This window comes from Puntigrus tetrazona, unplaced genomic scaffold (assembly GCF_018831695.1).
Source record: "Puntigrus tetrazona isolate hp1 unplaced genomic scaffold, ASM1883169v1 S000000008, whole genome shotgun sequence".
Taxonomy (NCBI): domain Eukaryota; kingdom Metazoa; phylum Chordata; class Actinopteri; order Cypriniformes; family Cyprinidae; genus Puntigrus; species Puntigrus tetrazona.
The window spans coordinates 1,489,130-1,503,439 of NW_025047688.1; the positions used below are offsets into that span (position 1 = coordinate 1,489,130).

General features: G+C 36.7%; 1 protein-coding gene across 4 annotated transcripts; it reads right to left on the minus strand.

Moving 5' to 3' along the window:
• Positions 1-355: 355 nt before the first annotated feature.
• LOC122332243 lies at positions 356-5,178 on the minus strand. 4 transcript variants are annotated; one of them, XR_006248466.1, is made up of 5 exons: positions 4,947-5,178; positions 3,971-4,027; positions 3,440-3,742; positions 671-1,783; positions 356-570 (listed from the first exon to the last, which is right to left on the minus strand). XR_006248466.1 is itself a non-coding variant. In XM_043229535.1 (5 exons), the coding sequence occupies exons 1-5, from the start codon at positions 5,014-5,016 to the stop codon at positions 512-514; spliced, it is 762 nt and encodes a 253-aa protein (XP_043085470.1). In that variant the 5' UTR covers positions 5,017-5,178; the 3' UTR covers positions 356-511. The 4 variants fall into 4 exon arrangements, 3 of the variants coding, with proteins under 3 accessions (XP_043085470.1, XP_043085469.1, XP_043085468.1); XM_043229535.1 differs by having other exon boundaries at positions 1,511-1,783; XM_043229534.1 differs by having other exon boundaries at positions 356-1,098; positions 1,505-1,783.
• Between the last annotated feature and the right edge of the window lie 9,132 nt (positions 5,179-14,310).

Sequence of the window (14,310 nt, forward strand, 5' to 3'; positions counted from 1 at the left end):
GACAAGAAGCTGAAATCAGAAGTCAGTCATTTATGTTGTGATTTTAAAACTGGAAATATTTTTGTTACAAAAACCCATCGATCTGCTTCCAGAGGACATGTGTTATTCCCCCGAAGGTTAGTTTTACGTTGCGGTACTTGCGTATATGTCTGATTTACGAAGCTTCAAAATAATGGTCGCTGTCCTACCGCATTAGCTTAGAAGAGCCAGGATACATGTTTAAAAAACTTTGACAGTCTGAAAGAAGAAAGTCATGAACTCTGAACTATTCCTTTAAATAACAAAATATCGACTTAAGCAGCATTTATACAAAAGAATGATAGCACAAGCAATATGTTTGAACTCAGAGGCCAAATATAAAAAAAATTGTATCTTTATTTCAAACTAAATAGCATAAAGGAAACTTTTTTTAGGCCCTATTTGCTGCGTTTGCTGTAATTCATCAGATGCTTTATGTGAAAATGACAGCGGTTCTCAGGTAAACACACTTTCTTGTCATGCCTGTATTTGTTCATCCTCCATATTTCTCTGTGGGCGTTTCTTCCTTCATTCTGAGACAAAATGTTGTTTCTATGGGGAAAGAGAAGGAGAAAAGGATTCAGATGGGGAGCTCATGGGACGTAAAGGGTTACTCCACCCCAAAATGAATATTCTGTCATTGATTACTCACCTTCATGTCGTTCCAAGCTCTTAGACCTTCATTCTTCTCCAGGTCACAAATGAAGATATTTTTGATCAAATTGGAGAGCTTTCTTACCCTGCCATAGACTCAACTCAACTCAACTACCACGTTCAAGGTCCAGAAAGATACCAAGAACACTGACAAAATAGTCCATCAGTAGTAGAACAATCATTTTATAAAGATATAACAATATTTTTTGTTTGCTAAGAAACTAAAATAACTTTATTCAGTGCTTCCTTTTTTCATATTTATATTTAGTTTTCAGTATTCAGTTGTTGTTTTTTTGTGCAACAAAATGTATTCTCATAGCATTGAAGTCACATGGATTAGTCTGTCGATGTTCTGGGTGTTGAACTGATAGTTGTGTTTGTTGTCTATGGGAGAGTCAGAGAGCTCTCGGATTTCATCAAAAATACCTTAATTTGTGTCAAGAAAATGAACAAAGGACTTACAGGTTTTAAACAACACAAGGGTAATTGATTGAGTTTTTGGGTGAATTATCCCTTTAACAATCAATTAGTTTTCATTAATCGTTTTCAACATTGGCTTATGGAGAACATTCCTTCTCTGGTCATGCACTCCCTCCATGCAGTGGTTTCTTTGCACTGCTGCCTTTTCCAGCATCACCTGACCTAAAGCTTTCAGTTAATAACCCTTATATTAAGAAAGCCTTATACTAAAATGCTTTAAATTACATATTTTTCAACCCCCACCCCAGTCTGCACTCCACACCCCATGAATGCAAAGCAAAAACCAGATTTAAAAAGATAAAACTGCAATGCCATGCTGTATTCAACACCCTGAACTTTTCATATAGAGTGCACTCACTCAGTTTGAGATCCAGCGTGCTCTTGTACCGCACCGAGCCGGACTCTGAGGGGTATGTGGACACACAGGTGATCTCACCGGTGCTGACGTGATCTGGAAGATATACTCGATTCTCCATAAAAAACCTGCCGAGCTTCTCAACAGAGCTGATATTAGACGAAAGGTTCAAAGCAGGTTCCCAATGAAGACTGGGTGCTGTCTTTTTATATATGGCCCGACAGACGGCAATCCTTTGATTGTTTTCACTGTCCAGATGGGTGGAAAGTTGGGTAACTGAAAACAAACAACTGAATTTATTAATCAGTACAACATGGTCAAATTTTGACACTTGGTCAGAGCCGTTTTGCTTCAGTTTTTGATGCACATTTTTCGACGATGCACACCAACTCATACACACACACACACACAGAGAGAGAGAGAGAGAGAGGAGTAACCAAACACAGCTTGAGAGACGCATTGACACAGGAAATTCACACATAGTAGCATCTTTCTACTTTTACCAAACTATTTTATCTCTGTCTGATATGTAGTGGACAGAATGTTGGCGCTAACCAGACGTAACTGGTGAAAATTGCACATTTTTTTTACTCTTCCGCTCAAATATTATGCTAAAAGAGTTGCTAGTTTTAAATGATCATGGAGTAAGTGGGATAATCATCGTGCATTAAAGCATTAAAGGATTTCAAATGTGCTTCTTAAGGGACAGTCACACTGTGGTTTGGTTATGCAGCTATTAGTCATTTGCAGCTGTGAATATGGTCTGGTGGCAGAAAATGACGCCACGAGCCATGCATTTCAAATCCATTAATGCACGGCTAGCCATTGATTATCCCTTACATATATAAATTTTATATAAATTTATATTTTTATTGCAGCACCTAACCCCATCCCTACCCTAAACCTACCCACTTTTGAGCAATAAAACACACACAGGCAAACATGTGCGCAGTCACAGGTATGTATTGCATAAACTAACCATAAGCAGTTTAAAGGTATTACAAACAAGAAGAGAAGAGAGTAAAACGCAAGGTTTTATTTGCTGAAAATTATCCTGCTCTGTCAGGGTTGCCAGGTCTGAGAAATATTTCCAGCCCAATGACAACTTAAAACCCGCCCAAATGGAATAAGCAACTAGCCCAATCTTTTCAGTGTACAATCAGATTAGACAACTGGATTCCCACAAAGGCCGTAACAAACAATATTCTCCACAAGACAAAATAATAATTGAATTTATTAAAAATGTAATATAATTTCTGAGCAGTTCAGTTGCCTGCGGTTCTTCAGAAAAATCCCCCAGCTTCTGCGCATTCTTTGGTTTTCCAGCATCTTCTGCATATTTGAAACCCTGTCCAACATGGACTATGATTTCGAGATCAGGGGATGTCGCCAAGTATTCATTCCCAGGAGATATTTACCCACTTTTAAACAGTTCCACGTTAATTTTATCTTTGTTTTGTTTTTTTGAGGCTGTAAACAGTGCTCTGTTCCTCACAAGTCAGTCCTTTTGGTTTAGAAGATTTGGCATATTAATCCTTTTGAACAAATAACGATGGTAGTTGTATCTGCCTGTTATATCTTGTGTTTTAATGACAAATGGTAGGTTTAAATGGTAGTAATATAATTAATAATGTAATATAAATAAATGTTTTGTGACTGTTTACATTGAAAAATCAAAACCCAACACATATTCAACAATGGCAATATCATTACTCCATATATAATTTAGTAATGATGCTAAAATTCCCAGTAAGTCGCGTAGGTAGTAAGAAGTGAGAGCGGGTTTAAAATTTTTTTGTACAATGAACTGGATTCATCACTGATTCATGACTACAGTAGAAGTTTGAAAAATATATCTAGCCTTTTATTTAAACCTGTTGTTGTTGCTGTAGATAGAAATATTTTCAAATGATAAATTGTGTTTGTACTCACCGCTTACAGACACATTTACAGCATAGCTTCCTCCTTTATATGATACATCACAATAGTAAAAGCCTTCATCTTGTATTGTAATATTGGGAATTAATAAAGAAACTGCATTTGAGGTGTCGTTGTACAGCCTCTTTCCATCCTCACACGTGTCGTCCAGCATGGGTGATAAACCAAGCCAACATTTCCTGTCTTGCAGGCTGATGTTCCAGACGATATAAATCATTTCACTCCATTTGATATCAGTGGTGTTACCACACCATAAAGTCACATCACTGCCCAGGATAAAGGTCCGCTCTTTGAAAACTGCAGAAATAAAGTGCAATGTGGATAACAATGTTGTATAGGATGTTATCTTTTCATGGCAGATACAGCAACTTACATGTAACATGTGATTCTTAAAAATTATAATTATTTACTCTGACCACTGTATTTTTTTCTGGCTGACCACTGGTCAAAAATATTTCATAATTCTTCTTATTTTATAGTTATTCATGTAAAATGACTGAGCAAATAAGGTGCATGTTGTCTGACCTGTCAGTTGGTTAAGTGCAGTATCTTTATGTGGACTTGAAGCAGTGTCTTGATTTCCTAGGACAGTTAGCAGCACAGCGTGTTAGTGACAGGTTAATGTTAATGAGGCTCAGCACAACGAAACACAATCATTCACTCCAGTGAGATTTCCATTAAACACAAAAAGCAATTGTGAGAGCTAGAAGATTTTACAAATCTATATATTTACAAAGCTAGAATCGGGAGATAATGTGCTTGTTAATGTTCTCTAATAAACTGGTTAAACATTACCAGTGATTATCACATAAGTATTTTATATAAATTAAAACGCTTACAAATACCACGCAACTTTCAATTCATATGATCGTGCATTTTTTTAAAAATCAGCAAATGGTTTTAACAGCAGTTTTAACAATGATTAAAAGCTTTTGCAGCTATTGAGGTTGTGTGTGATTCGAAGGAATATTGTGTTTGATATAAGTGCTGAGGCAATAAAACGTGTTTTGAACAGTGTGTTTTGTGTCTATAGCAAGTATTTAATCGACCACTGTTTACACAATCACTGTTACGGCAGCTAATAGTCCAGTGCACATAAACATAAAAAGATTAGCAAACATTTACAAATGATGAACAGTTTTTACTTTGAATGGGATTAATCAATGATTTGTTAAGATGTGAAAATAGTAGGAGTGTACACAACAAATAAGGACCAGATATGTAAGCTTTACAGGAAGTTACAATGATTTAATGATTAATATGCTAATAGTTCGTAAAATCGAGTGTTTAACATTACTAAGGTAATTTTTAACAACAACTGTAAATATAAAAAACATTTAGTAATATGTAAGCTGAGGCTTAAAGACATTTGCATTCAAAAGTGTATTAACAAATACAATTTTTAATCAATGTGTAAATAATTTAATTAAAAGTTAATGGCATTTGTAAGAATTAAAGTACGTACCACAAAGTGTTACCAATTAAGGATATTTGCACCAACCTTTCGTCTGACTTCCTGCCACAGAGATGCTCAGAAGGACAACCACAATCAATGTCTTATTGTTCACCATTGCTGCAAATCACTGGGCAGACTTCTCTCACCATTAAATGCGCTCTTTACTTTGTCTGTGTTCTCCTATTGCGGAGAGTTCTTTTCGAATTTTTATCATTTCATAATTTTGACTCGCATGAAAATACTGACTTCCTGTCTTGTTAACCACAGCTGTCATGTGAGAACCTTTGTGAGCGTATTTGTCGGTGCTTTCAAAGCTCGACTGCAAAATAAGTTGTGATGCGTTGAAGGCTCCCGAGAGAACAGCGGCCTCCATAATTGTTAAATTGAAGAAGTTTTGAAACAACCAGGACTCTTCTTGAGTTGGCTGTCCAACTGAAATAAATAATCAGGGAAGAAGGAGCTGTAGTTTGGCTCTCTTTATTGTTTATAAAAAAAAAAAAAACAGGGAAAAGAATATCTTTTATTGTTTATATTTTGAGACAGAACTTACATCCAAAACAACTTTGAAGTTATTAATAGAACAAAGTTTGTTGGAGTATGGAGAAATACTGTTTATTTTATTTTTTTGTACTTCAAAATGTCGTATTTAATGGTGGAAGCATCTCCCGTTGTAGAGCTGGTCTTCAATGACAGCGAATGATTTGGTTCAGACCAAGATTGCCTTCCAAAAGGACAATGGCCCTAAACGTATAGCCAATGGGGAGAAAAGAGTGGCTTAGGGACAGCTCCTTGAGACAATCCTCGAGTGAGCCCGATTGGATCTGAACCCAATTAAATATCTCTGAAGAGACCTGCAAACGGCTGACAGAGCTTGAGAAGATCTGAGAAAATCCTCATCATTTCTCCCAAATACATGAGGCTGCCTCTCTGCTGAAGGCACAACAACTGGGGTGTGAATACTTATGCAATTTCATATTTCAGTTCTTTCTTTCTTTGAATTGCTTCGTAATTGTGGAATATGGAGTGTAGGTTGATGTGGAAAAAAAGCAGATTTTCTGTCCAAGACATTTTGGATGTCTTTCTTATCTCACACTCCTAATTCAATTCCTCAGCTCGGCACTTCAGCGTGTTAGGGCTGCAGCACAGAAAAATGCGAAAAGTATTGATTATTATTTTCTAAATGCACTGCATTTCCTGTCCCCCGTCTGCCAGGCTTCGCTTTCCCAGAGCTCTGCTGTTATCTTAACCAGAGGAATGTGGGCTCGTACTCTATCAGCTGGTAAACATCACACTGTTTTTAGCTTTGCCTCCTCCTACCCCGTCTCTGTTTGTCTAGGCCGGTCAGACTGACCATGGGGGGTTGTGGCCATCGTTGCAGTTGCGTCAGAAACGACCAGGTCCTACAGTGACACAAGAGAGCAATCAATATAAACGCCTTGACACCGGCTCACCTCCTAATGTCCGTTTAAAAGAAAGAGCAGTGGTAGGCTTTCAGACTGGCGTCAGCAGGTGTGTGTCTGGCTTCGATGCGAGATCTACAAACGCATTTTTTTTTCACGATCCATGAGTCAGGTCTGAGCGCTGGGATGATGAAAGGCGATGACGCAGAGGTGTGACAGTAATGCAGACGCTGGTATATGTGTATGTCTCCATGTCTCTAGAGGTTAAAATAAAACTCGAGGTGTTCAGCCCGAGTCCGGTTTGAAAGGTTTGACCTTTCAGACAGTTAATTATGTTGTGTGTGTATTTATTTGAGGGCAAATATACACCCTAAAGTGAGATAAATGTAACAACGTCCCATTAGTGTCACCATTTAAAAAACTGATTCATGCACACACACACACACACACACATTCAACAAAAAGGTTCATTTAGTTAAACCAGTATTTCTGTACATTATTTAAATGTTATTTCTCGACACTTAATTCATTAACTAATCGGTTTAGAACATACAGTGTATGCAAGTATCAGATTAAAATAATAATGTCTTATTATTATTATTCTAAAAACGCAATATATAATTGTTTTGCAGGTAGAGCAAGAGCTATTCTGCAATAATTGTAATATAATAACTGTGGTAGCCATTCAAATTTACTGTCATAAATAAAGTCATGGTAACATACATGACACACACACAAGTGCAAATGGATTAAACATTAATTAAATAACAAGAAATGTAACACTTAACACTCCAATGTTCTTTACCCATAACAAAAATGGGAATAAATGTAATAAAGCATCATAAATTATAATTATACGCGAAATGTCACACAGGGGTAATTTATTTTTTCCACTGAAAATGTATATGGTAATTATTTGTTGTTCTTAACTATTTTACAACATGCTACAGTAAAATGACATTAAATGTGATGTTAAACCATTTATAGCATGTGGTTCAGTATTTATACTATATATGGTAAAGTAGCTTACAGTTAACCAATTAATAGGTTACCACTGTAAAAAAAATCACAAACATTTACGGTGTAGCTTTATGTAAACACAATAATGTAAATGTTTTATTCTCATTTAGGTGTATATGTGTGTGTGTGTGTGTGTGTGTGTGTGTGTGTGTGTGTGTGTGTGTGTGTGTGTGTGTGCGCACGCACGTGTGTGTGCAGAAGCCCTTGGCCATTAAACAGTGATTCATGACTTATGATGAGACAGTAATTGTCAGGTTAGTGAGGTGCAAGGAAGGGCTAACAAAAAACATCATTATTTTCATGGGAAAGGCTCATTGGGTTGTGACGCTCGTGTGTGTGTGTGTGTGTGTGTGCACTGTGCACTCTGCACTCACACACACACACAAAGGTTTTGTGCCGTCATGGTGTCTCTTACTGCTTCATTCTGCTCATGATAAGCCTCCCTGCTGGGTCCTGCGCATGTGCGTGTTTCATCTGTCTTGCGTAAATGTCACTGTGTGTGTGTGTGTGAGGTGCAGCCAACGGGGATGAAATCTGACGGGACGACCAGCTGTGACCGCACTGTGTGCGTCCAGATGTTTGAGAGATGAGGGTGTTAGGTCAATATATCAGCTCGCTTGCGTGTTCGTTTGTCGTGTGAGGTCTCTGGGGTTGGTGTTGGGTCATAGACCCATTTTGTGTATGTGTGTGAGAGAGATAAGAAGTGTGTATGACAGGAGCCATGCAGTCTTGTGTGAAAACCCAGCAGCCCCGGACAGGGTGACCCCATCAGGAGGAGGGTTAAATATTTATACCAGCCTTCACTGTGAAGATTCACTCTGCCCAGGGGAGAATACCACGAAAACCGTCATGTCTAATGCTTTTCACATCACTGCTGGATCTGTGTGTGTGTGTGTGTGAGAGAGAGAGAGAGAGAGAGAGAGAGAGAGAGAGATGTGCATGAGAAGTGTTTTGGACAGAGATAATGATCTGCCCACAGAAAATGTGATTTGCATGTGTGTTTGTTTATGAGCATGCGGGGGTAAAATAGAGACCGTTTTTTATGTTAAATGTGTAATTTTATTTTTACTGAATGTTGTGTTTCTTATTAAACAGATATGAAGAAAAATGGTGTAGGATTTCTTTCAGTTATCAATGAAAAATCACATTCCACACTATTAAACATATGTATAATATGTAAAAACATACTAATCTTTAACATTATCTTTATTTTAATAAAATCATTTACTAAATTCTTATGTGAATAAGCTCCTTGGCCGAATAACCAAGGGTTCACAAAGTTTTGAAGGTGGTTATTTTAATAATTTTTTAATAGACTATATGTACAGTTTTAATGTAAAATATCTTAGTCAGGAAAGTACTAAATAAAAAATAACATGCATTTTGTATAATCTCTTATTTTGTTATAATATTTCTGTGTGCGAAATTGCTGCAAACAATTCAGGGCATGAGGAAATTATTCACAAATTTTGGACCAATTAAACAAATGTAGACCTTTTTTTACAAACATAAGGTGTTATTACGAGGTATAATTATTTACTCTTGATTCTGACATTCTGATTGTGAATAAATAGCAAATAACACAACATGATTGCTGAAAATAACATTTATAAGTCAGTAAGTGGAAATCTACAGGCAAGGTATTATCAGTAATAATTTACAGCAGTATTTCACTGGGAAAAAGAGCGAAGTAACGCCCCTGCTTTTACCAAAAACAAAGCCTTGGAAAGCATAACTTTTAGTGGCTTATTGCCAACAATAGCAACCCTACACATCTACCTTTGCAGCATCCTTGCTTTCATTTTCATCTTTCATCTTAATTTAAGAATGATAAGCCATGAACCAAATCAACCAGTTACAAAGTGAATAACAACATTACAAACTTTGATTTTAAACGTATAAGGTATATGCATACTAGTGATCTTCTCAGATCCTAAAATCTGTACCTGACCTGAATCCCCCTTTTATCCGAATCTGATGAGCATCATTAATTGTAAAAACAAAAAAACAGCTTGAACCAGACAGATACAATTAGTCTGACATGTTCTGACACAATTTAATTTTTTTTTCTTAAACTCAACAAAAGAAGATGAATAATGAAAATAGCATAGTCGTAGTGCTGTGTGTAATTAAATACTGATATGAATAATGGACATCAACCACATCTGGGCAGAACTCCAGTTTTTGGATTCATCTTTGGACCCGTGATTAAAGGGGTCATATGATGCCATTTCAAATTTGTGCCACAATCTGCATAGAGAAGATCCCTGAAGTTGCAAAGATGAATGTTTTTTATAAATATTAGAAAATATTGGAGTGTGTTCAGAGCGTTTAGGGAGAAATGAGTCCTAAAACCTGCAGAGCAGTCTATGCAAATTCTACCTCTGCTAGGACAGTCTGGTGCTTCTGACTCACAACCTCTAAGTAATTTTCTTACTAAAATAACCTGGTACTTACTATTCAAATGCGAGGTTTAAGCAGTGAAGGGTACCGTTAGTGTTTGTTGTTTCTCTGATCACAAATGCAGACGTGGTTTTATGTTAATGTAGTGCAATGCCATGCTTTAGTTTTAAGAGTGCACATTCGTAACAGTTTGCATGTTACTGTTAAAAATCAATTCCTCTATGAAGAAAATAAATTGAATTTTTACTCGAATATCAAACCCAAATGTCAAATCCAATCAAATGACTTTTATTTTAATTTAACACACTCCACCTCTTCACTGCATCAAGCCAACGTTGTTAATCATATCAAGCTATTTAACTTTGCCAAATATTGTGTGCATATATTAAATATGCAAGTGTGCTTTTATTTATAACGTTCTATCTTCTGCCTAAGCAGATTCTTTACCTGTGTGGTAAAATCACTATAATGCACAGTTATATATTTGATTTTATTAGATGCTAATAATTCTTAAAGGGTCATCATGTTGCCATAAAACAGACCTAGACATGGTACATTAGGATCAAACTTGTTGTGTGGAATAATTCAGAGCACATGTACTTGACTACTTTTTGTATGCTCACTTTTACATCACTAGCTGACCGAATGCATGTAGCATATTTAAGTTACATGAGAAATCGGCATGCATCCATTGAATGATTCATAATTTGTCTGTTTGGAAGCAGGTCATTAATGCATAAAATACAGCATAATGGTTTCTGGTGTTGTGGTTGTTGGCACATGCCTACATCTTTGGCTTTAAAGTATGTACGTCTGTTGATGTGTTGTGGAGAGCTCGAGCTGCTGTCCACATTTAGCCTTATGAGTAAACCACAGATAGCAACTGCACAGCGCATACGTGAGCCACCTCTAAAAATACACACAACACACATCCGCCACCACACACAGGGGCCTTGCATTCAGCACACGCAGTTCTGGTAATGAATAGTAGGAGGCTGTTTTTGTTGTTGTAGCTGTTTATTTGGGTTGTAGATGAGTACTTTCTGTTAGCACAGTATGGCTACTTACAAGATTTTGAAAATGTTTTGGTTACTCTTTATTTTGAAAGTCCACTTTAGACATTCTACTAAGTATAAATAACTTCGTAACTACATGTCAACTAATTCTCATTAATTTGCAACTACATGTTGTCTAACTCTCAGAGTAGACCGTTGAGGTAAGTTTAGGGTTAGTAGAACGAGTTGACGTGTACTTTCAAAGTCTCTCGTAGTCAGCATGTTGTATGTTGTGGACCCATCAAAATAAAGTGTTAGAAGATAACAAGCAGACACTACTAGTACTCTAATGATTGCTAGTTGACCTGTAACTGCAAAGTTACTTACTGTTACTAGAATGTTTAAAGCGGACTACTGAAATGAGGTGTCACTAATGTTTTTATTACCCAAATGTGGAAAGTATAATGTACAGTTGCTATTATCGCAAAATAAACTAAGCCAAAGGGTCTTGTCACTCTGAAAGAGATTCGTTTATGAAAAAAGATGGCTGGCCGTACATAATCCTGCTTAGAATCCCGCTTATGTATTACTGCTTACCCGATGAATAAACAGGCCTATGTGCACATGCCATTTGATTATAGTTCAATGATTATTTTATGAGTGAAAAGAAGGAAGTGCTAAGAAAGATGCTTTTTTTGCCATGGACAATGGTTAAATTTACAGTTTAGCAGTCATTATATAGTAATACTCCAAATATGTGACCCTTGACCACAAAGCCAGTCAGATTTTGGTGTAAACGAGATGAAGGATGGATCCATCCTGCCTTGTATCAATGGTTCAGGTTGTTGGTGCTATAATGATGTGGTGGATGCTTTCTTAGTACAATATTGGCCCCCTTAGTACTTATTGAGCTTTGTTTAAACACAACAGCCTACTCATTATTGCTGACACTGTCCATCCCTTAATGACCACAGTGCACCCAGTTGTGATGAATATGTCCAGCAGGATAGCGTGCCATTTCACGAAGCTCAAATCATCTCAAACTGCTTTCTTCAACATGACTATGCTGACTGTACGTAAATGGTCCCCGGAGTTACCAGATCTCAATCCAATGAAGTACGTTTGGGATATGGTGGATCTGAAGATTTGCATCATAGACGTAACTGCATGATACTATCATATCAATATGGACCAAAATCAAACACTGAATCTTTAATTGCATAGGCCCAAACTATACGCAGAATTATTAATATAAGCTAATTATTAGCATAAACTAAGCTAAAACTGACAACTTTGATCTCCCCCTAATAATTTACAGCACAAAAACGTTATACAAATGGGAGTTTATACTGTATGTATTTTTTTTTAAAAGAAAACTAAAGCGTGTAACACATGTTATGGCATCTGTTTAATTAGGCTGCTTCTACCAGATTAATTTTGTGCAAAATTTTTCGATTGGAATCAGTGACTTTTATACTAACAACAAAATATACAGGGAATCTTTTTCTTTAGTGTTAAAATTTGGTAAGCCTTTTTTATTTTTGCTATTCTAACTACGCACATAAAATTTGCATTAGGTATCATTTTCCCTGCTGTTTTCCTCCTCAGAACAGACCTGTGCCTCACCACTTGAGACCTACTTTGATAGATTACCTCAGACAAAAGTTCCCTTTTCCTGTTTCTCTTTCTCATTTCTTTTCTACATGAGCTCTGTCTTTTGTTACTCAAGCAGCGCGATGACGTGCTTCCTCCTCCGTGATGCAGCCTGAACGTGCATCTGTGCGTCTGTTGTGTTTCTTTAAAATTATTTTGAGTAAGAGGGATGGAAAATGTGCTCATTTGTGTGTGTGTGTGTGTGTATGTTCGCATGTGGATAAGATAGACGGGGAGGAAAAGAGAATTAAAGAGTGGGAGCAATAACATTTATTCGCAGTCTATATGGAAAGTCTCCTTGTCTTGCAGGTGCATTGTAGAGATAAGAGGAAGAAAAGGAGGAAGAGAGAGAGAGAGAGAGAGAGAGAGGGAAACCGCATGTGTGCAGCACATGAAAAATCCAACTGAAAGAGGTTGAAAAGGAGAAAAAAATCAGACGTTACACAACGCTTCCTGAGTATAAGGAGAGAAAGACGTTTCCCTCTGTGCAGGAATGAAAGACCGGAAAACGGAAAAAACGGACCGATATGTGAGCAATCGTGTCCCTAAATCCAAAAAAACAACTTTATCCCTTTGCCGTTTAGCACATGTGGTAGAGCAATCCAGCTCCAGGTCATGCACCAAAACGCAGAGTACAGGTTACGTCACAGCCCTGTCCTCATACCTCACTGACTCACATTGCTGTTTGGTGAATTTAAAGCAGCCACTTGATCTCAACTGTTGCTTCTGTTCAACTGAGGTGAGTCTTAACTAGCTTGATTAAGATGGTTATGTCGAAGAGCTCAGAGTGAAAGGCCTTAAGAGCGCGGCTTGTCCTCGGGCCCATTGAAGATAGTGGATTTCTTCCAAAAAACCTAGTGATCTGCCTAGGTAGGTAGTATTTTAAGACATAAGCCCAGTCCTGACATAAAGGGTGTCCTAAGGGGCAGTTCACATTATGGCATGAACCAGACGACTGTACAAATGTGTTGTCTGGAACACTTTTTTTAAGCTGTTTTCATACAAGCGTGTATTTATTTTTTAAATGCTGTTATGATATAAAATTATTTATATAGTGATAAAGTAAGTTTTTTTTTGTACTGTCTACCAAATTCAAAGACAGCATTGTTTCACAGAGGCAATCCCAAAATGCCCCAAAAAAAATTACTTTAGGGCTGCGTTCTCATTAACAGGGTCCCTATGTAGTGTTCATTGTTCCCTAAACACAGGGTGTCTTGTGGAAGATCACTTCACTTGAAAAAAAGAGTGTTCATTCAGGACATCAAATAACAACAACTAAGTTGCACATATTAGAGGAGTCTGAGGTAAAATTGCATACTTTTGTAAATAAATGTAATATAAATAACCATATAATTTAATGCAATTTATGTATTTATATTTAATTTATATAATTAGTATAAAATATGATGTTGAAGTATGATGTAAGTTTCACATTGCAGTATAAAACTACTACACTAGTAGTTTACTGAGAGTATACTTCAAAGTGTACTAAAAATGCTATTACATGTATTTAATTAGTAAACTTTCCATATAACTATAAGTTCACTTTTAGTATAGTCGCAGTACAAGCTAGACTTTTATACTTTTGTATACTAGGAAATGGGCTAATTTAGTCCCTATGTATTAAAATAGTACACTAACATGTATACTACTAATACACTGCTATCTATACTTACAGATAAATAAGATAATATAGATAATAAAATAAACTTGAAGTATACTACTTTTTTGTAAGGGCTCTGTCACATCTCACACACTTCATCCCCGTAAACAACCTAGTACAAACCACTAATTAAAATTATTAAAAATGCCACAACCTCAACTCGTTTTCTTCTAGTTTTAATTCAAACTTCTTGCAATACTGAATTGATGTGCAATGTCAGGTGGATAAATTTAAAGTTATGCAGTCTTCCCTTTCTCCCTATGCTGTTTGAACGG

Excerpts from the sequence above, each read along its gene's own strand:
- LOC122332243 (XM_043229533.1), bottom strand. The coding sequence starts at position 5,016 with ATGGTGAACAATAAGACATTGATTGTGGTTGTCCTTCTGAGCATCTCT. Across the intron at positions 3,743-3,970 it reads TGCACTTAACCAACTGACAG|TTTTCAAAGAGCGGACCTTT; the intron begins GTCAGACAACAT and ends TTATTTCTGCAG. Across the intron at positions 1,784-3,439 it reads TGTAAATGTGTCTGTAAGCG|TTACCCAACTTTCCACCCAT; the intron begins GTGAGTACAAAC and ends GTTTGTTTTCAG.